At 42.0% G+C, this 24,661-nt stretch overlaps 1 protein-coding gene across 2 annotated transcripts in view; it reads left to right on the forward strand.

Annotated features, from left to right (window-relative positions):
* Nucleotides 1–24,661, forward strand: part of PC (pyruvate carboxylase) — a 417,282-nt gene that overhangs the window by 23,816 nt on the left and 368,805 nt on the right. Inside the window, exons 1-4 of one of the 2 annotated variants that reach the window (XM_075837395.1) lie at nt 5,734–5,755; nt 5,967–6,102; nt 9,895–10,079; nt 21,486–21,651. In XM_075837395.1, coding sequence (XP_075693510.1) covers nt 5,967–6,102; nt 9,895–10,079; nt 21,486–21,651 — 487 coding nt within the window. In that variant the 5' untranslated portion in view covers nt 5,734–5,755. Of the gene's footprint in view, nt 1–5,733; nt 5,756–5,966; nt 6,103–9,894; nt 10,080–21,485; nt 21,652–24,661 lie in introns of those variants that run through there. The other variant, XM_075837394.1, reaches the window with a different exon arrangement.

A 24,661-nucleotide genomic window follows, 5' to 3' on the forward strand; every position in this document is an offset into this window, starting at 1 on the left:
CAGAAAGTGGAACTCTTCTTCCTTTTTGTTTTTAGGATTTTGACAGAAAGATGGGAGTACAATGTCCTGGGACATGTGGAATTCTGATACCACTTTTGGCAAGAAATTGGGGTCTGGACGAAAAACAATTCTGTCTTTCATAAACCCCAGATATGGTGCTCTTACGGAAAGAGCTTGAATTTCTCCTACTCTGCGTGCCGTAGTAACTGCTACTAGAAGTGCTGCTTTCCAAGACAGTCTCCTCATTTCAGTAGGGGTTCAAATGGAGATAAAGTTAACCCCTTTAACACAATATTTAGGTCCTAGGTTGAGATTAGAATCCTCTTCTTTAGAGACAGCCTGTAGGCTCCTACGAAGAATCTTTTAATCCATCTGTGGGAAGCAAGGTCCTGATCGAAATATGAACTCGGCGCTGATATTTGTACTTTTTATGTACTTGGTTTCAATCCTTTTTTAATTCCTGCTTGCAGGAAGTCCAGAATTTTTGCTATGTTCGGATGAAGAACATTTGGTTTTTCAACCCCACACCAGGAAAGCAATTTCTTCCAAACCTTTTTATAAATTGCATTGGTCACTTCCTTCCTACTTTTTTTGCAGCGTATTTATTACCGAATCAGATAGTCCTTTTGATTTTCTCTAATCACACCACTGAGCACCACCTGTTGTGCATTCAATTGAACCCGTTTAGACCTATGTGGTCGTCTGATTATTGAGACTCCAAGAGCCAAAGCAGTGCCGATCTTTTTCTCACTTTGAACATTTTCCCTTTTGATTTTAGGATGGAGGCTTCAGAAGCCAGGATGCTAGTTGGAGGCTCTAAGGGTCTGTATATAGGATTGGTCCTTGATGTAGGAGATCCTGAGATATTGGCAGTATCCATGGTTCTGTTCATTTCAGACTGTTTAACAGTCCGAACCAAGCTCTTTTTGGCCAGAGTGGGGCAATTAAGATCCCCTTTGTTTTTCCTAACCTGATCTTTTGTAAGGTCTTTGGTATTAGAGGAATTGGAGGAAAAGAATAGGCAAGTTGGAACTTTCAGTTGTGAGCCACTGCGTCCACTCCAAGACTATTTTCTCTTGGATTTAGAGAAAATAAAGCAGTCTGAGTTTTTCTGGCTCGCAAATAAATCCACTTCCGGAAGTCCCCACTTCTGAGTTATTTGGAGATAGACTTCCTGTTTTAGGCACCATTCGGTTGGATCTAAATCCTTCCAACTTAAGAAATCTGCCTGGATGTTGGAAGAACCTTTGAGATGGAGAGCTGAGAGGGATAATAGTCAAGGTTCTGCCCCAGAATATATTTGGCCCGCTAGGATCTGCAGGTTTTTCTGTCTGGTACCTCCGTGATGTCTCAGGTATGCAATTGTCGTCATATTGTCTGAGTAAATTCTCACATGAGAGCTTTGGATAAGGTGTTCTGTTACTTTTAGAGACTCCAGGACTGCTCTTGATTCTCTGAAATTTGACGAATGATGTTGTGGCCAAACCCCTTGAAAGGATCTTTTATCCAGTGTTGCTCCCCAACCTCTTTTGCTTGCATTCGCATGGATCTTACTGGATACGGGTGCCAATGGAATCCCTTTTTTTAGATTGTTGGTTTTTAACCACCACAAGAGAGATTTTTACTGACTTTGTCAGTAATATCTTTTTGTCTAGGGAAAGTTGGGATCTGTTCCACTCAGATGATATCAGGTCCCGTAGATCTCTGGAGTGAGCCTGAGACCAGGTGACTGCCTGGATACAAGACGTCATGGAACCTAGGACTGACCTTGCCGTCCTTATGGACACCTGCCTCTGTTGTAGTAGCAAAGTTATTTTCTGTTTTAATAAAATTATCTTCTCCTGTGGGAGAAAAGACATTTGTTTGTGGGAGTCTAGGAGAGTCCCTAAGAAAATTTTCTATTTAAAAGGAGACAGATCTGATTTTTTTATATTTACAATCCAGCCCATACATTGTAGGGTCTGTTGTGTCTGAATGATCTGTTTTTTTTTAGACAAGCAGCATCTGGCACTACTAAGAGAAGGTGGTCTAAATAAAGAATGATGTGAGTACCTTGAAGTCTGAGGAAAGATGATTTCTCCACCATCAGCTTTGAGAATATTCTTGGTGCTGATGACATTCCAAATGGGAGAGCACTGAACTGATAATGCACTACATTTTGATCTCCCAATATGGCAAATTTTAGGCCCCATGCACACGACCGTGCCCGCAATCACGGCCCGCGATTGCGGGCACGGCTGGCCGCTGACTGACAGCCGCATTTTCGGGCCGTGCTCCCATACAAAGTATGGGAGCACGGCCCGCAAAATGCGAAAGAACGGACATGTTCCATAATTCCCGGAACATTTCCACGGCACTGACACCCTTCCGTAGTGCTACGGAAAGGTGTCAGTGTTCAATGAAAGTGAATGGCTCAGTTTTTGCGGACCGCAATTGCGGTCCGCAAAAACGGAGGTTTTTTGCTGTCGTGTGCATGGGGCCTTAGGAATTTTGGATATCTCTGATGGATTGGGATGTGATAGTATGCATTCTGTAGACCTATTGTAGCCATCATGAAATCTTGTCCTATCAGTGGAATTGTAGATTTTATTCATTCCAATTTGAACTTGTAGTAAGCTATAAATCTGTTTAGGGATTTAAAGAGGCTCTGTCACCAGATTTTGCAGCCCCTATCTGCTATTGCAGCAGATAGGCGCTGCAATGTAGATTACAGTAACGTTTTTATTTTTAAAAAACGAGCATTTTTGGCCAAGTTATGACCATTTTTGTATTTATGCAAATGAGGCTTGCAAAAGTACAACTGGGCGTGTTGAAAAGTACAACTGGGCGTGTATTATGTGCGTACATCGGGGCGTGTTTACTACTTTTACTAGCTGGGCGTTGTGTATAGAAGTATCATCCACTTCTCTTCAGAACGCCCAGCTTCTGGCAGTGCAGACACAGCGTGTTCTCCAGAGATCACGCTGTGTCGTCACTCACAGGTCCTGCATCGTGTCAGACGAGCGAGGACACCGGCACCAGAGGCTACAGATGATTCTGCAGCAGCATCGGCGTTTGCAGGTAAGTCGATGTAGCTACTTACCTGCAAATGCTGATGCAGAATCAACTGTAGCCTCTGGTGCCGACACGATGCAGGACCTGTGAGTGACGTCACAGATCTGCACTGCCAGAAGCTGGGCGTTCTGAAGAGAAGTGGATGATACTTCTCATCAGAGCGCCCCAAAACAGTACGAATCAAAACTATGTCTCGTCCCGCAGAAAACAAGCCCAAAAAATTACTACATTGATGGAAAAATAAAAAAGTTACGGCTCTTGGAAAGCAACGATGCAAAAACAAATAATTTTAGTTCAAGAGTGTTTTTATTGTGCAAAAGTCGTAAAACATAAAAAACCTCTACAAATGTGGTATCGCCGTAATCGTACCGACCCATAGAATAAAGGTAACATGTTATTTACGTCGCATAGTGAACGGCGTCAATTTAAAAACGCATAGAACAATGGCGGAATTTGTTTTTTTTTTATAATCCCCCCCAAAAAAAGTTAATAAAAGTTAATAAAAAAATTATATGTACCCAAAAATGATGCTATTAAAAAGTACAACTAATCCCGCAAAAAACAAGTCCTCATAGAGCTATGTAGACGAAAAAATAAAAAAGTTATAGCTCTTTGAATGCGACTATACAAAAACGAATAAAATAGCTTGGTCATTAGGGCCTAAAATGGGCTGGTCACTAAGGGGTTAAAGGCGGAGACCTATCTCCCTGTGGTGCTGTCATGGAGGGTGAGAAAAGGCCCATACTCACCTCTCCTAGCCTTAGAAACGCATGCCTGCTCCTCTGTGTCCGGCGTGATGACGTTTCATCACATGACCGGTGCAGTGTGATTAGCTGCAAGGGTCACATGGGATGAAACATCACAGGGGGAAGTCTGGACATAGAGCAGCAGAAGAGCAGGGACGCGTTGCTATGGCAAGGCTGGGAGAGGTGAGTATAGGTTTTGTTTTTATTTTAAGGCTGTGGAATTTGCAGTGAATACGCAGTGGAATTGTAGCAAATTCCGCTAACAATGATATTGCTTGCAGAATCTGAATTTCCTTTTGAGCTCAATGGGGAAATTCTGCAACAAATGCACAGCAAGCCCATAGCATAAATTAACATGCTGCAGATTTTTAATCCGCACCGCAGGTCAGTCGGTGCACGTATTCTGTGCGTTTTTTTTACCAGCAGCATGTGGATGTTTGTTAAAATCTCACCCACTGTGCTACTACTCTAAAATGCTGCGGATTTCCCACACGCAAATCTGGAGAAAATCTGCAGCAAATACACTGCGTGTGAACATGCTCCTAAAGTGTCTGTTCATCTTTTTTTGCAATCTAATAAACCATTCTGGAATATGTATTGAGCGTTAGCAGGTGGGACAGTTAGAGCGCCCACAATACACCATGCCCCTCCCCCAGTTTAACGATAAGCTGTGTACCTACACGATGTTATGTAGCATTTTCTGTGCCGCACCACTGTTGTCATTAACCCTTTCTATCCCACTTCCACGTTCCCTCTTTTCTATCCGTGTTTAAAAAAAATTAAAATTAAATAAAAAAACGCCTCTGCCTCCCAATAAAATAAATAGAGGGAGATTTGGGGTCAGTTCACTAGACGTTTTTTGGTTCTGATTTTTCCATAGGAACCATGTCGGAATCTGTGCCAAAAAACACCCCAAATCTCCCACCATTGATTTGAACAAGAGGCTTTTTTTTTTTACTGGGCAGCTTTTGGGTCAGTTCAAAGTTTTTTTTGGCACGGACGTTGAAACCGTGTCGGAATCAGTACCAAAAAACTACCAAAATTGCCCCCCATTGATTTCAATGGGAGGCAGAGGCGGATTTTTTCCTAGGCGGCTTATGAACAGGGCCTTTGACCACTCGCTTAAAAAAAAAAAGCAGGATGCTCTTTCTTGGAGTGGTTTTCACCTCTGACCTTAGTTGGAAATGAATGGGAGGTAGAAAAAAACCGCGTCGCAAAACTAGGCAAAAACGTGCCAAAAATGCCTCCCATTGATTTCAATGGGAGGCGTCGGCGTCTTTTTCCCGCGAGCAGTAAAACTGCCTCGCGGGAAAAAAGAAGCGACATGCCCTATCTTTGGGCGTTTCCGCCTCTGACCTCCCATTGACTTCAATGGGAGGCAGAGAACGCGTATTTCGCAGTGTTTTATGCCCGCGGCGCTCAATGGCCCCGGGCGAAAAACGCCGCTAAAAACGCCGCTAAAAACTCAGCGAAAATCGGCGTGCAGGGAGAGGAAAATCTGCCTCAAACTTCCAAACGGAATTTTGAGGCAGATATTCCTCCTGCAAAATACTCTGTGTGAACATAGCCTAAAAAAGCCTAACAAAAACCACAGCAGAAAACGCACGCATTTCAAAATCTGCCTCAAAAATCCTGAAGGCATTTTGAGGCAGATTTTTTTCTGCCTAACAAACATGTGAACTGGGTTTAGACCGCTGTTCCCTCTTCCACCATAAGGTATGTATGCCATGCATGCAAGGGATGACGACGCCGAGAGCAATCTACTGTCGTTTCTCAGCAAAACCTTCCCTTTAAATATTGTATAGGTGACCGCCCCCTTAAGATGGAGGAAACGCCCCTGCCCTATTGACCAATTAGCAGTCGATCTTCTCGAAAATGTCCGCCACGAATCCTAAGAAGCGGACATCCCCTGTCCCAGCTGTGTAACACTAGTCTCCCCCTGTCACCAGTGTCATGTGAGTAACAACTGGGCTGGAACTGGGAGCCGGCACTATAGCAGTTGACGCGAGCCTCCTCACTCGTATCGTACTCCTTGCGTGTGCCCTGCTTCTTCTGTGGGAACGCTCTACTAGCTAAGCGACCAATCACGATCGAGTCGTCTGACGAGCTCATCTGTTGTATGTTCCATATATCAGTTGTGTGACCAGTGTGTTGTATTCTCTCCAGATGTTGCAGCTGCGATATGTGAAGGGAGGTATACGCTTCCTCGCTGCTAAACGTGTCTCTGTGCTGAACACAGCCCTCCAGAGCAGCCAGCATGTGGAGTACAAGCCCATCAAGAAAGTTATGGTGGCCAACAGAGGTAATTAGTCGCCTTCACTCACACAGATGAACTTGTCATTAGTTAATTACGCAGGCAGTAGGATGCATTAGTGATTATGGTGTTTATTATGTCCCTGGTAGAGGCTGCTTGACTTGTTGTAAGTGTCCCCCTCTGATGCCCACCATCGTCAGCACCACCAGGACGTCCCTGCAGATATGTCCTCATCTAAGGAGGGCTCAAGCCTGTCCATGACTGTTAGGGTATGTTCACACGTAGTCAACAAAAACGTCTGAAAATCCAGAGCTGTTTTCAAGGGAAAACAGACCCTGCTTTTCAGACGTTTTTTTACCAACTCGCATTTTTCGCGGCGTTTTCACGCCGTTTTCGCGGCGTTTTTTACGTCCGTTTTTGGAGCTGTTTTCATTGGAGTCTATGAGAAAACAGCTCCAAAAACGTCCAAAGAAGTGTCCTGCACTTCTTTTGACGAGGCTGTATTTTTACGGGTCGTCGTTTGACAGCTGTCAAACGACGACGCGTAAATAACAGGTCGTCTGCACAGTACGTCGGCAAACCCATTCAAATGAATGGGCAGATGTTTGCCGATGTATTGTAGCCATATTTTCAGACGTAAAACGAGGCATAATACGCCTCGTATACGTCTGAAATTTGGCCGTGTGAACATACCCTAATGTAAAATCCCTACAAATTCTGCTTAGACTATGTTCACAGTCTTAACAAAAAACGGCTGAAAATACGGAGCTGTTTTCAAGGGAAAATCCCCGATTTTCAGCCATTTTTTTAAGCAACTAGCGCTTTTTGTGGGGTTTTTTTTTACGGCCGTTTTTAGAGCTGTTTTTCTATTGAGTCAATGAAAAACTGCTCCAAAACGACTCAAGAAGTGACATGCACTTCTTTTTACAAGGCGTTTTTTTGCGCGGCTGTTTTTAGAAATGGGCGTGTAAAAAACACCCCGTGGGAACAGAACACTTTTTCCCATTGAAATCAATGGGCAGATGTTTGGAGGCGTTCAGCCCCCCGTATTTTTAGCTTTTACGGCCTGAAAAACAGCTGAAAATAGGCCCTGTGAACATACCCTTCTAGTAAGCACTAATGCTAATTCCCCCCCCGTCACCCCAGTCTATAGCAGACCTGCAACCACATCTGAGACATTACACTACATCTTATTATTGTGTCATAATTCCTTTCGGTCAGCTTTCTGTGGCCTATGACAGGCAGAGTAGTGTAGTCTGCTGCTCTGCTGATATTGCATTATGGGGATACGTCCTGTGCATAAGCCAGGGAAGTCTCCCCGTGTATGTGCGGGAGGGAAAGCACCAAAATATGCCACTGTATACCATACAGAGGCATGCGTTGTCCATAGGCCCCATGCAAAAAAAAAAAATATATATATATATACCACATGGTATAAATTTTTTTTTTTTTTTTTGCTGTTGCCAACTTTAGGAAAAAACAGCAGGCCACGCTTTCCTATATAGTTAAAAAAAAATCGATACCAACGTGTATACCTGCCTGGCGAATGCCAAAAGAGCACTCTTTTGACAACCATGGGTCCATGGACTCGTTCTGCGTATGTGTCGGGAATATCTCCCACTAAATGCCCCGAATGTGGTGTGAACCAAGTTCTAAAAAAAAGGGTTCCCTGGGACACGATAAGTAAGGGCGCGCTCATACTTTTTGATGTTTTATTTCACTGTGTATTATTGAAATAAGCATCCTATAAAAAAGATAGAGCATCCCCTGTGCTATTCTAAATGTCTAAAATTTCTATCTTCAATAGGACCTGTCATGTTTTGTTTTGTTTTGTTTTTTTACTCCTTACCTCCCCTTATTTCTGGCATCCTCTCGATTCCAGTGCTGTTTTTTTTTTAACCCTACCATTGTCCCTCCTACTGCCCATGCCCCGCTTGGTGTCTAATATGTTAATTTTGAGTAAGGGTATTTTCACACGGCTTTTTTCGGGTTGTAAACGCCCCAAAAAACGGCTAAAAATATGGAGGCTGGACGTCTCCAAACATCTGCCCATTGAATTGAATGGGAAAAACGTCAGTTCGTTCTGACGGGGGAATTTTTTTACGCGGCCATTTGAAAAAACGGCCCATAAAAAAAATGCCTCGTGAAAAGAAGTGCATGTCACTTCTTGACCCGTTTTTCATTGGGTCAATAGAAATACAGCTCCAAAAATGGCCGTAAAAAAAACCGCATCAAAAAAGCTTGATGCATAAAAAAACTGCTGAAAATCAGGGGCTGTTTTCCCTTGAAAACAGCTCTGTGTTTTACAGCCGTTTTTTGTTTGCCATGTGAACATAGCCTAAAGGTACAGAGCGGAAAAGACCTTCTCTCTTCTCAGTGGGCGTTGCCTACTGCATCACTGTGACGCTGTCCAATCAGAGAGGACAGCCTCATAGCAATGCAGAAGACCTGCTGATGTTGCGAGATTTACGGCAGGTTTTCTTCATTGTTTGCTCTGATTGGACAGCGTCACAGTGATGCAGGAGGCAACGCCCACTGATCAGAGATGAGGTCTTCTCTCTGTACTTCTACGTAAAATTGGCATATCAGGCGCCAAGCAGAGCAGGGCCGTAGCGGGACAAGTGGAGGGCCAAAAAAAATAAATGACCGCTGGAATCGGGAGGATGCAAAAATAATATTCACTAAATAGAATTCTTAAAAGTTTGTGGATTTAAAGGGTTATTCTCAGAAAAAGGTTATTCTTTGAATAATGAAAGTTTGTGCATATTGAAGGCAATTTTCCAATGTACTTTCTATATAATTTCCTCATGGTTTATACATGAGGAACTGGTGCATGGCTCATTACAGCGCAGTTATTGACAAGCCGTGGACCTGTGTGACCATGACATGACCAGGACAGATTTTCATTCTGAGAAGGTAAAAAAAATGTTTTGATTGAATGACTGCAAGCAGAGATCTTGAAAACCAAGAAGAAACTATACTGGAAAATTGTGTAACTTCGTTGTACAGTAACCTTTAGATTCTGAAACTGTAATACCCCTTTAAATATTAGTGTTTTTTTTTTTAAAGTTTGGGCAGAAGTGTTTTTTAGAGACTGTTCACAACATATTATGTAAATAGGCCCATTCACCCGACGGAGGCCGAAGGAGTGTCCTTTTGCCCTCAGTCAGGGTGGTATGCGTTTGCATATCTTTACTTTTTCTATATAGGAAAACACGGCAGACTGCACTTCCTAAACAGCGGGCCACTGCTAAAAATTATACAGCGCAGTTTACTTTTTTTTACATTGTGGCCAATGTGTGATGTCTACCATGATGTTTACATCCGGGAATACTCCCGACGTATTGCTCTGACATAATGTGAACAGAGCCCAACATAAACATGTTTTCTTTTTCAACGCAGCATTAAAAACCACAAGTGGCACCATTTCCTTACAAGTGGCACCATGACGCAGTTTGTCATAGACCCAGTTCTAGAAATGTGTCCCTAGAACTGTGTGTGGGTAAAACTGAGCGTGGCAATACCCGCCTGCATTTATATCTGGTTAGACCACGTTCACACAGTGGAGATATATGCAGTGTCCAGATGTTACATAAACTATATTTGTAAGAACCTCATTCACATAGTGCGTGTTTATTAGAACTTGCTAACTTTTTAAAACGACTGCCTGCCCTATCCATGGTGGTTTTACTGCTGTGGGAAGAAGAGTGAAGTGTGTAAACTGGCAACCACTGCTCCGCACGTCTGTCCTCTGCAGGAATACAGTTCACAGACAGTCGTGTGTGAACTCCACCGTACACCAGTTCTGACTTTTCTACTTGTGTTTCTATCCCTGTGCAGGTGAGATTGCCACCAGAGTATTCCGGGCATGCACAGAACTGGGCATAAGGACCGTGGCGGTGTATTCTGAGCAGGACACTGGTCAGATACACAGGCAGAAGGCAGATGAGGCCTACATCATAGGCAAGGGATTGCCCCCAGTCCAAGCTTACCTACACATTCCCGACATAATAAAGGTTGCTAAGGTAAGTAATGTGTTCGATGAAGATGAATACGTCCTGTTTGTAAATAATGAGGCAAAAGTGCAATAATTTTAATTGATATATTTTTTTAATAGAAAGAAACCTCTTCATATGCGCTAAGATTACGTTTTTCTATGTTGAAGCTTGCAGCCTTTTTCTTTTAGTTCAGTCCCCTGGAGAAGTTAGAGGATCTGTCACAAGTTTAGTAATGCCCTATGTCCTAGCTAATCTGATAGGCGCTGTGACCCTCATAATGCTGGTGAAAATTGTGCCCCAAAACGTTTAATATTTTAAAAGTTCTGAGCTTTTTTTCTAAATATGTAAATGAGCCTATACCAGACAAGTGGGTTCAATGCCAGCGATTCTCCTGAGGTGGAGCCGCCTCACAGCCTCTGACCTGTCCTATCAGCATGAAGCTGCTTCACACAGTGTGAGAGACTGAGGCTTGAGGGAAGGGGGATCACTTCAAACAGCCATATCTCGGCCCCGTAGAACAGCGGTTCTGGTGGCATATAAAAGATGAGTCTAATCTTTCATATGGCACCAGTATCGCAGTTCTAGCTGTGATGCAACCGGAGGTATCACCAGTTGAAAACACAGTAGGGAATGGAGCTGTATACTATAAGGCTGTGTTGCTGGGCAGGGGAGGGGGGAGAAGCTGTATGCTGATTGGTCAGCGTCCTACAGAAAACATTACGTCACCCAGACTGAAAAGAAAGAATAACCTCCCATTTGGCAGGTATCGCTAAATTAGCATATTTTGATAAATGCTCATAACATTGCAAATAATAAACATTTATTTTTTTTTTAATTACACTAGTTATCAGCGTCATAGCGCCTATTAGATTAGTTAGGAGATAGGACATTAATAAACTAGTGACAGATCTTCTTTAACAATAAGCGACAGTGAAGTTATCCTGGCACCTATCCATGTCTGCTATTTCATTGTAGTCACTTACATGGACAGCTGGCTATAGTCTATAATAGGGCACATTGGTGCGTTGCGTTCTGCATCAGCGTGCTTTGCGAGTGGCATGTGTTTTTCACGCACTCGCAAGCACTACTTTTTTTTTTTTTTTTTTTTTTTCAATTAAATTAAATGTACATCCGTGTGCTGTCATTGACTTCAATGGGCAGCTAGGTGCGTGAATATAGGACATGCAGTGAGTTTCACGCAACGGACACTCGTGGCTGAAAACTCACGCATGTGGGAATAGCCCCAATGAAATCATTGTGGCCGTGTGCTGTACATTGTTTCAATGCACAGCACACAGACGAGATTTATGCTTGTGTGAATGAGCCCTTAGCCTTTTGGTGTGTCCTAGAGCTGCTGTCCGCTACCATTTGTAAAATTACTCCCAATATGGGAGCTGGACAATGCTTAGCAATTTGAAGACATCTCCTCCTGGCTTCCAGCCAAAAATAGGGAGGGGGGGGGGGGGTGAGTCTCCTTCCCACATTTACAGCAGCTGTGAGTCAGGTTGCTTTGCCTGATTCACCTAGCCGTCATTTTGGGAAGTGCTCCCTCTGGTGGCCAACATAGGAAAACATGTCAAATTATAATTTAATTTCTAATACTTCCCATCTTTTGAAAGAAAAATAAATACACCAAAACAACATTTAAAAAAAAAAGTAATTTATTTAAAAAAAAATATTTGCGACACATGTCCCTTTTTATTTTGAACAATAACTTCTTATTGAGTTTACAAGCCATATAAAAAACATAATAATGTCAACAATGACCACTTACATTTCAAATATCAACAGTAATCAATCAGTTGAAAATAGGATACAAAGACACATTCCCTTTAACCACTTGCAGACCGCCCATAGACTATAAACGTTCGGGCGGTCCGTAATTGACTCTGCAGGGATGTTCCAGAACTTCCTGCAGATCTATACTTTTTTCATCTCTGGCGGCATTTAGCTCCATCGTACATCACGGAGCCCTGCCCAGGGACCAATCAGCGTGGTCTCTGGGCATGTGATCATTGTGACAACCTATCACAATACTTTCCCGGTCGGCCGCGCTTTTCCATCCTCGCGGACCCCCTTGCGGCACCCCGTCCCTCCCACTTGTGCCCCCCCTCGCGGCACCGAACCCCCCGCCCCCCCCCCCCGTAACTTATCCCTCTCCTGTCAGGTAGGGTGAAGAGTAAGTAATAAAACACACACACTGTCTGTGTGTCTGTCTCATATATATATATATGTATGTATGTATGTATGTGTGTATGTATATAGCTTGCCTGGGGTGAATAAACACACCACTTTTTTTTCACCAATTTCCTTGGAGTTCTGCCTCTTCATTTTTTGGGATTTCATTATCTAGGGTTCCTAGCCTCAACCTAGGAGGCCTGCACCCACTGCTGTCGCTGTGCTGCTTTATTCTTTTTCTCATTTTTATATATATATATATATATTGGGGCTACACGGTGACTTTGGCTGGTGACGGTAAATGTCGCGGTAATTTTACTTGCGCTGTAGGCTATCGGACAAATCGTTTTTTTAGCCATGGGGCATGTGTCCTGGCCAATGTCGTCGTATAGCCCCAGCCTACAACTATACTATATATCCGTATATGAGACAGACAGATATGAGAGAGAGAGCGAGAGATAGATAGATACGGGAATGAGAGACAGATATGAGATAGACAGATGTCTATATTTTCTTTATCTAAATTGCGGGGTTTTTTATGTTATACAAATAAAGATTCTTATTATTTCTCTCTACCTATCTCTTTAGCTAGATCTTTCATATCATATATATTGATGTATTCAGTGTTAGGCTGGGGCTACACGGCGACATTGGCCATGACACTGGTCGCATACACAAAGATTGCTTTGGAAAATTTTCTCTCCAAAAGCCAGTTTGTGCACCATTCATTGTAAGCTCCGCCTTGCGCCCAGTGTGTAAGAATTGCCCACATATTTTGTATCGCTGAAGTCGTCAGAAGTTGCCAAATATCTTTTCAGGTGTTTACCCAGTGGCATGCACCAGATGTAAAAAACCATCACCTAAAATCACATATTCACATTTTTATTTTTTTTACATTTATTTCCCTTTTTTAAAAAGTAAAATATCTAATTTTTTTTAAACAATATGGAAGCCCAACATGTTATGAGAAAAACCAGACCAAATACATGTAGGTCGGAAGAGTAATAGAAGAACTATTTGTTTTTAAATTGGCACATGGCTGAAACTTGAAAATGGGCCTCGTCAGGAAGGGGGTAAAACCTCTGGTCAGGAAGTGGTTAAAGGAAATGTGTGATGAGAAAATGACCTATTGTTTAAATCCTGTTTTTATGTTAAACTTTTTTTTAAGAATATTTGGTTATTTTTCTAATTTTCTTTGTCATTCTCTATATTAAAAAAATGACTCTAAAATCTTGCAGTTTTCACTCTGACCGCTGAGCCTCACAATAGACTGACATCCTGTTATGTAGCGATCACTTCTGATAATCGCAGGCAGGGTTACAATGACAGGTAACACCTCTAGATAGATCATACAAGATCCACCACTGACAATAGGTGATGGACGCAGCTCCTCTCCTATCCCTCCTTGTACAGTAACTTCTACACAGGTCTCAGAGCACGTCTAGACAACTCACCCATAGAAGTCCCCTCCTGTTCACAGGTTCCTATAGTCCATGTGGCTGCTGCAAAGCATATCTCTAGATGCTGTTAACTGCAGATCAGGCAAGATGGTCCTCCCTATAATCAAGTACAGAAAATAGAATAAAGAAAATCTACAACAACAAAAAAATGATAACAAAAATTATATTTCACTACCTGGTTTTTATTAGGAAAAAAAATATATAGGTCAAACTTTCCCTTTTTAAGGTAGTTCAGTTATTAGGTTTTGGTAACGAAAGCTCTTTAAAGGAGACCTACCAAAATAAAATGACAAAAGACCCTTTAAAGAGACTCTGTCACCACATTCTAAGTGTCCTATCTCCTACATAAAGAGATTTGCGCTGTAATGTAGGTGACAGTAATGCTTTTTATTTAAAAAAACGATCTATTTTCACAACGTTAGGAGCGATTTTGGTTTATGCTAATGAGTTTCTTAATGCCCAAGTGGGCGTATTTTTACTTTCGACCAAGTGGGCGTTGTACAGAGGAGTGTATGACGCTGACCAGATTTCGTATCCGTTGCTACCGTTCAAAACTTTGGGGTCACCCAGACAATTTTGTGTTTTCAAATCCCTTATTCAAAATCCCTTTTACCTTGTACAAATCTCCCGCTTTACCAGCACCAAAGCAACCCGAGACCATCACATTACCTCCACAATGCTTGACAGATGGCGTCAGGCACTCTTCCAGCATCTTTTCAGTTGTTCTGCGTCTCACAAATGTTGTTTTGTGTGATCCAGACACCTCAAACTTCGATTCGTCTGTCCATAACACTTTTTTCCAATCTTCCTCTGTCCAATGTCTGTGTGCTTTTGCCCATATTAATCTTTTCCTTTTATTAGCCAGTCTCAGTTATGGCTTTTTCTTTGCCACTCTGCCCTGAAGGCCAGCATCCCGGAGTCGCCTCTTCACTGTAGACGTTGACACTGGCGTTTTGCGGGTACTATTTAATGAAGCTGCCAGTTGAGGACCTGTGAGGCGTCTATTTCTCAAACTAGAGACTCTAATGTACTTGTCTTGTTGCTCAGTTGTGCAGCGGGGCCTCCCACTTCTCTTTCTACTCTGGGTAGAGCTTGTGTGTGCTGTCCTCTGAAGGGAGTAGTACACACCGTTGTAGGAAATCTTCAGTTTCTTGGCAATTTCTCGCATGGAATAGTCTTCATTTCTAAGAACAAGAATAGACTGTCGAGTTTCACATGAAAGCTCTCTTTTTCTAGCCATTTGGAGAGATTAATCGAACCCACAAATGTAATGCTCCAGATTCTCAACTAGCTCAAAGGAAGGTCAGTTTTATAGCTCCTCTAAACAGCAAAACTGTTTACAGCGGTGCTAACATAATTGCACAAGGGTTTTCCTGTGTTTTCTAATCATCCATTAGCCTTCTAACACAGTTAGCAAACACAATGTACCATTAGAACACTGGAGTGATGGATGCTGGAAATGGGCCTCTATACACCTATGTAGATATTGCATTAAAAACCAGACGTTTGCAGCTAGAATAGTCATTTAGCACATTAACAATGTATAGAGTGTATTTCTGATTAATTTAATGTTATCTTCATTGAAAAAAAACTGCATTTCTTTCAAAAATAAGGAAATTTCTAAGTGACCCTAAACTTTTGAACGGTAGTGTATGTATGTAACTGTACATATGTATGTAACTGTGTGTATATAAATATATATATATATATATATATATATATATATATATATATACACACACCAGACAAAAAATTTGGCGACCGCACACTGCGAACACTAATGTAACCTAAACCGCTAAATATAGATAAATATGCATTACTGCTAAATCTACTTATAATAGGAAGGTTCTTAGTGCACATTTTGATCAAAAAGTGTTTGCCCACCTGCCACGACAAGGCGACCTCTGTAAGGTGGGGACCTACTCTACACATACACCCAGAACTGGGACTAAGCCTACATATATATCTGGGGATGGTAGGAACCGCATTAAACGAATTAAAATCACCCAGGGCAGAATGGGAGGAGTGCAAGAACAAAAATGGAGGCAGTCACTAACCCCACATGTATGAATCACATAAACAACACAAAAGTTTGAACAGCACATTCCAACAAAATATATATATGTGTGTGTGTACTGTGTGGCCATTGAAGTCAATGGGTGCGTGAAAAAAACACAGCAAAAGGATGTCATTCGTGTGCGGTCTGTGATTTTTACGCACCAGTTTCTAAAGTAATGATGAGGAAAAAATAAAACACCTCCTTCCGTTTTTTTTGCTGACATAAAAACACATAAAAAGTATTCCACAGATTCTCTCCACTTCAATTTTTGGAAAGAGATGCAAATTCCATGTCCAGAAATCCCATCCAGACAGATTACTAGTACACAAACTTGAGGACCGCATCCATATGGCAAAACTATAATTGTGTTTATTAACACATCCCAGGTATATAAAAAAAAAGCTACGTTTCGACTCCTAAAATACATGTGACAAAATGTGGGTTATAAATATGCCTCCCAAAGGTGAATACATCCAATCTGGAGATAGTGTTGCAGACACTCTTTCAAAGCACATGTGTGAACAATAAGAGTAATCCATATCTCATATTCAACATAGATCAGGTGCATGCGCAATGGCTAATTGAGAACGCCGATACAGATGGGCGGTTTGGAGTGCAGCAGCAACATCCTACAGCATGGATTATGGAAGTATAAAAAACACGTGACATACAGATGACATACGCGCGTAAAAAAATGCAGACGCGCACCGTACACAGATGCCACAAGGAACTTCAATGCAGGAAAAAACGCTTCGTTTTTTCCGCACGCAAAATGGACATGCTCGTGTGAATTAGGCCTTAGACTGACACACTAAATTATTATTATTTTTTTCCCCCCCATGACCATTTCACACAGTTTTTTGATGCGGAAACCTTGTCGGAAAACGCGCCAAAAAACTTTTGAAAATGCATCCAATTGATTTCAAAGGGAGGCGGAGGCGTTTTTTCCTGCGAGCAAAAAAAACCGTATCGCGGGAAAAAGAAGGGACATGCCCTATCTTCGAGCATTTACGCCTCTGACCTCCCATTGACATCAATGGCCGCGGTCGAAAAATGCAGTGAAAATCGGCACGCAGGTAGAGGAAAGTCTGCCTCAAAATTCCAAACGGAATTTTGAGGCAGATTTTCCTCCTGCAAAAAACTCTGGGTGACCCCATTCTAACACGGAGCAACACAATTTTTTTTTTTTTTTGTTTTAAATAACACTTATCACGCTGATGAACTGACGCACGACGGATTGACACTGACGCACGAAGGATTGACGCTGACGCACGATGGATTGACGTAGACAAGCTAGACCACTACCTAACAACTAAATCTTATTATTTTTAGTGAATTCTGCTGAGGAGAAAAAAATAATAATCTCCCTTGTACACTGGGAGGTGGTGGGGGTCACACTCACTGGGAACAGGGGAACTGAGAATGAGGGTTTATTCAGATTTTTTTTTTACTCTGATGGGCACACAACACGATACAGGCTCTGATCTATTCAACATCTCTGAACCAACAAAGAGATCAGAGCCTGTGTCTGGTATTTCTCACCCGCCATGGGTACAAATGCACTATGATTGGTGGGTCTGAACAGACGCACCAGTTACAGCAATGGACCGCTGCTATTGGTCCATTGCCGGTCACATGGCAACCCATCGGCGATCTGCAATCACATTCGCGGGCCACTGATGGTTGACAGAGGGAGTATTCTCCCTGTGTAAACCACTTAACTGCCGCGGTTGCAATTGACCGTGGCATCTAAGGGATTAAACAGCTGAGATTGGAGTAAACTCTGTTCGCAGATGTTAGATCAGGAGCCCGGCTGTCATTACACAGGTGAGCCCGCTCCTCCCAGCACAGAGAACACCTGTACACAGCGAGACGCGCTGCAGACAACGATAATATTTTACTATACGATCAGCAGATGATTGAGCGTTTGCTCGTTCATCTGCTGATCGCTGCGCTGTTAACACAGGGCAATTATCGTTAATGAGCGTTCTATGAATGCTCGTTAGCCTGATAATTTGCCAATATAAAAGGGCCTTAAATCTCCTTTGTCCTGGCCCGTGAATAATACAGAGGAAGGTTTAATTATGTCTACCTTGTCTTATTTGTTACCTAATGGCCATACATTTCCATTCCTGTTAGGGCCTGTTCACATCACCGTTGCCCTTCTGTTGAGGGGTTTCCATCTGGTTAACCCCTCAACGGAAAGGCAAACAGAAACCTAAGCTTCCATATCCCTCACCATTGATATCAATGGTGACGAAACGTTGCTAAAGGTTTCTGTTTGTCACCGTTGTGACAGGGTTCCGTTGTTTTGACGGAATCAATAGCGCAGTCGACTGAGTTACTGAACCCTGTCACAACGGGGATAAACGGAAACCATTAACTAGGTTTTCGTCACCATTGAGTTCAATGCTGAGCAAAACAGAAGTGTAGGTTTCCGTTTGCCTTTCCGCTGAGGGGTTAACCCAACGGAAGCCTCAGACGGAAACCCTCAGCGGAGCCTTATTCACTTCAAGGTAAAGTGCAACATTACAGGCACAAATTTTACAGATCACCATAACATCATAAAATGCATAAATAGCTGTTGTTTTCTAGCAATATTGCGCAGATGGCTTGTGTTGTCTGGAGGCACGTGGCATGACGTTATCAAGATGTCCATTGTGTTTGCTACCTGCTTGCTGCTGCCATGTTTATTTAGCCATTAGCACTCAAGTACATCAGATATAGTCCTATGACTTCTGATATTCTCAGTTATGTTGTATATCCAATAAGTCTCCACCAGATCTAAAGCTGAATTTAGATGGAGCAATTTATTGTCTAGTATCTAGTAAGAATTGGTGATAAATTCATGGACGTCATAAATCCAGAACCCCTCCCCTCTATTAGGCATAGCGGTGAGTCACTGTGAAGTCTCTGGAAGACCTTGAACAACCCTGTATTTCATCGTTGCCCATTCATTTTAATGGGTGCTGTGTAATACCAAATTTCCCCTGCATCTGATTGTTGCGATTCAGATGCTGAAGACCCCTGCTGATGAGATGGTCTGGGAGGCTTTGCTTTTTTTGGGAACGCCTTTAACTACTGCAATAGTTGCATGTTTTTGAGTTGTCATTAGGTATAAAAGGCCATCCATCTTAGCGATCTACATGCATCCCTAAAGTATATTTTACAATAAATTGTCCTGTCTACTCGCAGCATCAGAGAGAGATTTCCTCTCTGCCAGTTGTAAAAAAAAAACAATAAAAAATGAGTTAGAGGTAATGAAGAGACAAAGGAGTGACAGTGGTACAAGAAGGGGACAGACGCGATCATTGGGTGGAGTTGCTGAACTGAGAAGATTCAGTCTTAGGATTTAACTAGTAGATTTCTCCTTTAAAGATGCTCTGTCACCACATTATGTGTCCTGTCTTCCACATAAGGAGATGGGCGCTATAATGTAGGTGAGCGTAATGCTTTTTATTTAAAAAAAACAATCTATTTTCACCACGTTATTAGCGATTTTAACTCTATGCTAATGAGTTTCTCAATGGACAACTGGGCATGTTTTACTATTGATCAAGTGGGCGTTGTACAGAGGAGTGTATGACGCTGACCAGTGACCAATCAGCGTCATACACTTCTCTCCATTCATTTCCTCAGCGCATAGGGATCCTTTTAGCTCAGTATGTGCTGTCTTATACGAACACATTAACGATACTGAAGTGTTTAGACAGTGAATAGACATTCCACAGGATGTCTATTCACAATCTCTGCAATTCGTTAATGTTTCTGTGGTAGTTACAGCAGAGCAAGCGTAATCCCGCAAGATTACGCTGTAAATGACAGGTTACAACGAGATTACGCTTGCTCTGCTGTATCTACCACAGAAACATTAACGAAGTGCAGAGATTGTGAATAGACATCCCGTGGAATGTCTATTCACTGTCTAAACACTTCAGTATTGTTAATGTGTTAGTATAAGACCGCACATAAGGATCTAACAGGATCCCTATGTGCTGAGGAAATGAATGGAGAGGAGTGTATGATGCTGATTGGTCAGCGTCATACACTCCTCTGTACACCGCCCACTTGGTCAATAGTAAAACAAGCCCAGTTGTCCATTGAGAAACTCATTAGCATAAAGCTAAAATCGCTAATAACGTGGTGAAAATAGATCGTTTTTTTTAAATAAAAACCACTGCTGTCACCTACATTACAGTTCCCATCTCCTTATGTAGGAGACAGGGCACTTATAATGTGGTGACAGAGCCTTTTTAAAGACTCTGCACATAAGCCCTGTACAAATGTGAGATCTGATCTCTTCTGTCCACATTTGCTCTCTTATGAATTTAACAGATCTACCTGAATTTATCTGTCTGCTGTGTATGGAGGGATAATCGGAAAATACAATTACAAGTTCCTGCCATTTTCTAACATACATGGTAATAGGATACATTACGCTGGATGTGCTCACCATGTTCTTGTCTTTAGTCGCACTCTATTCTTTATATTTCTTTTCTCTGTTGACTCTTGTCTGCAGGTACTGATCAGAATGAATTACAGGCAAATATTATTTTACTTTACATGAACATAAACCTCTAAAGATGAGAGCCATTTTTTTTAAAGAAAATGTTGGATCGTTTTCTAGCTTGATATCTGTGCTTCTAGATAAAACGAACATTTACAATTTGGTGGGCTTTATCCAGGCCTTTGTCACTATCCACTATGTTTCTGGATCCTAAAACATAAAAAAAAAAAAAAAAAAGGTATTTGATCAGCCTAAAAAGTCAGCAATAAAGTGGCTTTGAATGGTCCATTTGATAAAGAATATAATAATGTTTAGCGCCTATTGATCATTTCCATTTCATTGTCTGGACATATTTATTTGGTCATATGTAAAGTACAGATTCCCCTGCACATTATTTGTGTCCAAAAAACATTTTCTAATACGGGGAGATGAAACACGGAAAACTGTTTTTCTCAACTCCCATATATCGACACATGTATGAGGGCCTGTTGTATCGACTGTTTTTCAATAGTTAAGGCGACTGCATTCCAAAAGGACATTTTTTATTTTATTTTTTACATCTGTTTGGATAATAAAAATCTTTGGGCACGTTAGAAGTCAGGAGATTTTCCTGGCCTAGATGTCAAACGTGTGTAAACTAGCTTTACTCCTGCTGGGAAGCAATAAAATAAACTACCCGTCATCCAGCTACTCTTGTTGTGGCTGCTCATGTTAGAATAATCGTTGCTGGGTCGATTCGACAGCCATTTTATATGGAAGACAGAAAAGATGAGAAGGGCAGCAAATGTCTTATGGCTGTATTAAAATATATATATGCACACACCTATATATTGCAGCGCAATGTCCTTAGTCCTATTATGTTCAATTAGCGGCTTATGCTGCTCTGTTTGCCGGAGACTTTCCGTATTGAGATCAGACTTGCGTCTACAGTTTCTGATTTAGAATTCTTGTTGCGTCTTGAGTTTTAGAGTAATTTTTGTTCTACTCCCTCAGTTATTTCTTAATTACTGCACGATTAGCAAGGCCTGAGACTATCCTCTATTCATTTACCAGTTGTGGTCATTAGATAATCCAAAGTCTGATGACGGCTTAGAATATTACTAACGTGCACCCCGGTGCATTTTTATAACATTAACTTTGACTCTCAGGAGTATTCGATATTTCCAAATTATTCAAAGGTCAATTAAGTATTTTCGCTTATGAATTCTGCCTTTTTAATTTTTATTTAGGAGAATGATGTGGATGCAGTTCACCCTGGGTATGGCTTTCTGTCGGAGCGTGCAGATTTTGCACAGGCCTGCGCAGATGCTGGTGTGCGATTCATTGGCCCCAGTCCCGAAGTGGTACGTAAGATGGGAGACAAAGTGGAGGCTCGAAGTATTGCAATCAGTTCCGGTGAGTACAGCTGTAGAGAGAAAATGTGCTCGGCTTTAAACAACATCTCCACCCAAACCGTAAAACTTACCATTATATGTAAATCTGAATTTAGATCAGTAAGCAAAGTTCTGGTAATTATGTTTCATTTACTTAGGCCTCATGCACACGACCGTATTTTTTCCCACCCGTAAATACTGGCGTAAATACGGGTCCGGTGTCACACGTATTCGACCCGTTTTGCACCAGTATTTACGAACCCGTGCCTGTAAATATGGGTCCGGTGTCACCCGTATTCCACCCGTATTTACGGGCACGTTTTTGGCGGCAAAATAGCACTGCACTAATCGGCAGCCCCTTCTCTCTATCAGTGCAGGATAGAGAGAAGGGACAGCCCTTTCTGTAATAAAAGTTAAAGAAATTCATACTTACCCGGCCGTTGTCTTGGTGACGCGTCCCTCTCTTCACATTCAGCCCGACATCCCTGGATGACGCGGCAGTCCATGTGACCGCTGCAGCCTGTGATTGACCTGTGATTGGCTGCAGCGGTCACATGGCCTGAAACGTCATCCAGGACGTCGGGCCGGATGTCGAGAGGGACGCGTCACCAAGGCAACGGGCAGGAGACCGGACTGGAGGAAGCAGGAAGTTCTCGGTAAGTATGAACGTCTTTTATTTTTTACAGGTTTATACTGATCGGTAGTCACTGTCCAGGGTGCTGAAAGAGTTACTGCCGATCAGTTAACTCTTTCAGCTCCCTGGACAGTGACTATTTACTGACGTCGCTTAGCAACGCTGCCGTAATGACGGGTGCACACATGTAGCCACCCGTCATTACGAGAGCTCCATAGACTTCTATGGACTGTCCGTGCCGTTATTACGGCCTGAAATAGGACATGTTCTATCTTTTTCAACGGCACGGGCACCTTCCCGTGAGAAAACGGGAAGGCACCCGTCGCCAATAGAAGTCTATGAGCCCGTTATTACGGGTCGTAATTACGACCCGTAATAACGGGAGTTTTTACGGTCATGTGCATGAGGCCTTAGCCATTGTAATTTTCCTTTTTAGTTACAATGGCTACTTTTTGCAAAATTGACTACAGGAAGTGCAACCTTATTGGTTATGACTATTGAATTAGTTTTTCAGACACCGACCACCGACTGTCCTTTTGTCATCATATTCTATCAATAACAAAGAGATATTTTTCCATTTGTTGCTTAGAAGATAATTCAATGTTGACAAACAATATGTCTATTCCTATTTTTAATTTTGGAAAATGAACACCACAGCTGAGCAGAAAAATACCAATGCATCCACGTCAAAGAAACATTTACCAAACTTTGGCTGTTCCTTGTGATTTACTTCCTTTGCGATTCTTATAGGTATATTTATATCTCAGACATAAATGTCTGATAGGTGCAAGTCCCACATCTGGGGAGTACAAGTCTTAAGAGGTTTCTGTAAGTCCCACAGAAGTGAATGAAAAAAGATGTGCACGTATGGCCACCCATGATTCATTTTCAGTCTTGATTCGGCCACCAGACTCTGTATTCCCATCTCAGACGTTTATTTATTCACCCCTTGGTGTTTTGGGGGATTTGTACCATTTGATTTACACAACATGCCTACCACTTTGAAGGTGCAAAATATTTTTTCATTGTGATAAAAACCATAATCAAAAGAGAACTTTAATGTGTATAAGTATTCACCCCTTTACAGTCAGTGCATTGTGGTGCCACTTTTTGCTGCAATTCCTGATGTAAGACTCTTGGGGTATGTCTCTATCAGCATAGCACACAAAGACACCTAGATTTTTTTCCCATTCTTCCAGGCAAAAATGCTCCAACTCCTTCAAGTTAGATGAATTGCGTTGGTGTACGGAAGTTTTCAAGTGATGCCACAGATTCTCAATTGTTTTTAGGTCTGGGCTTTGACTTGGCCATTCCAAGACTTTTAAATGTTTCCCCTTATATAATTCCAAGGTCGCTTTAGCAGTATGTTTAGGATCATTGTCCTGCTGGAAGGTGAACCTCTGACCCAGTCTCAAACCTCTGGCAGACTGAAGCAGGTTTTCCCTCAAGTATTGCCCTGTATTTTCAGCTATCCAGCAATCCTGACCAGATTTCCAGTCCCTGCCGATGAAAAGCATTCTCACAGCATGACGCTGCCACCACCATGCTTCACTGCGGAATGGTATTCTTCGGGTGATGGGAAGTGTTGGGTTTGTGCCACACACAGCATTTCCCACGACCGGAGAACCTTCTTCCATGTGTTTGATGTCTGCCACATGTTGCTTGGTCAACATAAAAATGTGTTTTCTTATGGTTTTTATTTAACCCCTTAAGGACACAGCCTGTTTTGGCTTTAAGGACCAGGACAATTTTTTCAAATCTGACGTGTCCCTTTATGCAGTAAATACTTTGGAATGCTTTTTTTTTTTTTCCAAGCTATTCTGAGATTCTTTTCTCGTGACTGTTACGGCAATGTAGTAACTTTTTCTATCTCCAGTAGGAATAACATTATTGTGTGTACACAGAGCTCTGAATTACTATTCAGAACTCACATCATTCTTAATTACAGCAGTTTATATAGCCAATATGACATGAGAAAAACACAGAGAGACTATACCAAATACTTCCGTTTATTCAAACCGCAAACATACAGTTAGCATAACAAGATTACACCTATTTTACAATCTATAATAGAAACTAAAATCTTCCTATGGATATTGGGCATCAAATCATTAAACAAAATGGTACCATCAGACGTCACAAAGACAGGAACAGTGTATACTGGCTGACAGAGTGGAGTCACAGGCAATAAGTGCTCACCTGCTTGGGCCCAAGAATGAGTCCACTGTCTCAGTCCGCACCACTCCTGGCTCCCGTCTGGACGTCTTGAAGAACCGGGCAGAAACACCAAATATTACAGCATTGTAGTAACTTTTTGAATTTCCAGTAGGAATAACATGATGCTTCTTAACAGGGTTCTACACAGGGCAATTATCGGACAAACGATCATTCATAGAAC

This window comes from Rhinoderma darwinii, chromosome 9, assembly GCF_050947455.1.
Source record: "Rhinoderma darwinii isolate aRhiDar2 chromosome 9, aRhiDar2.hap1, whole genome shotgun sequence".
NCBI lineage: Eukaryota > Metazoa > Chordata > Amphibia > Anura > Rhinodermatidae > Rhinoderma > Rhinoderma darwinii.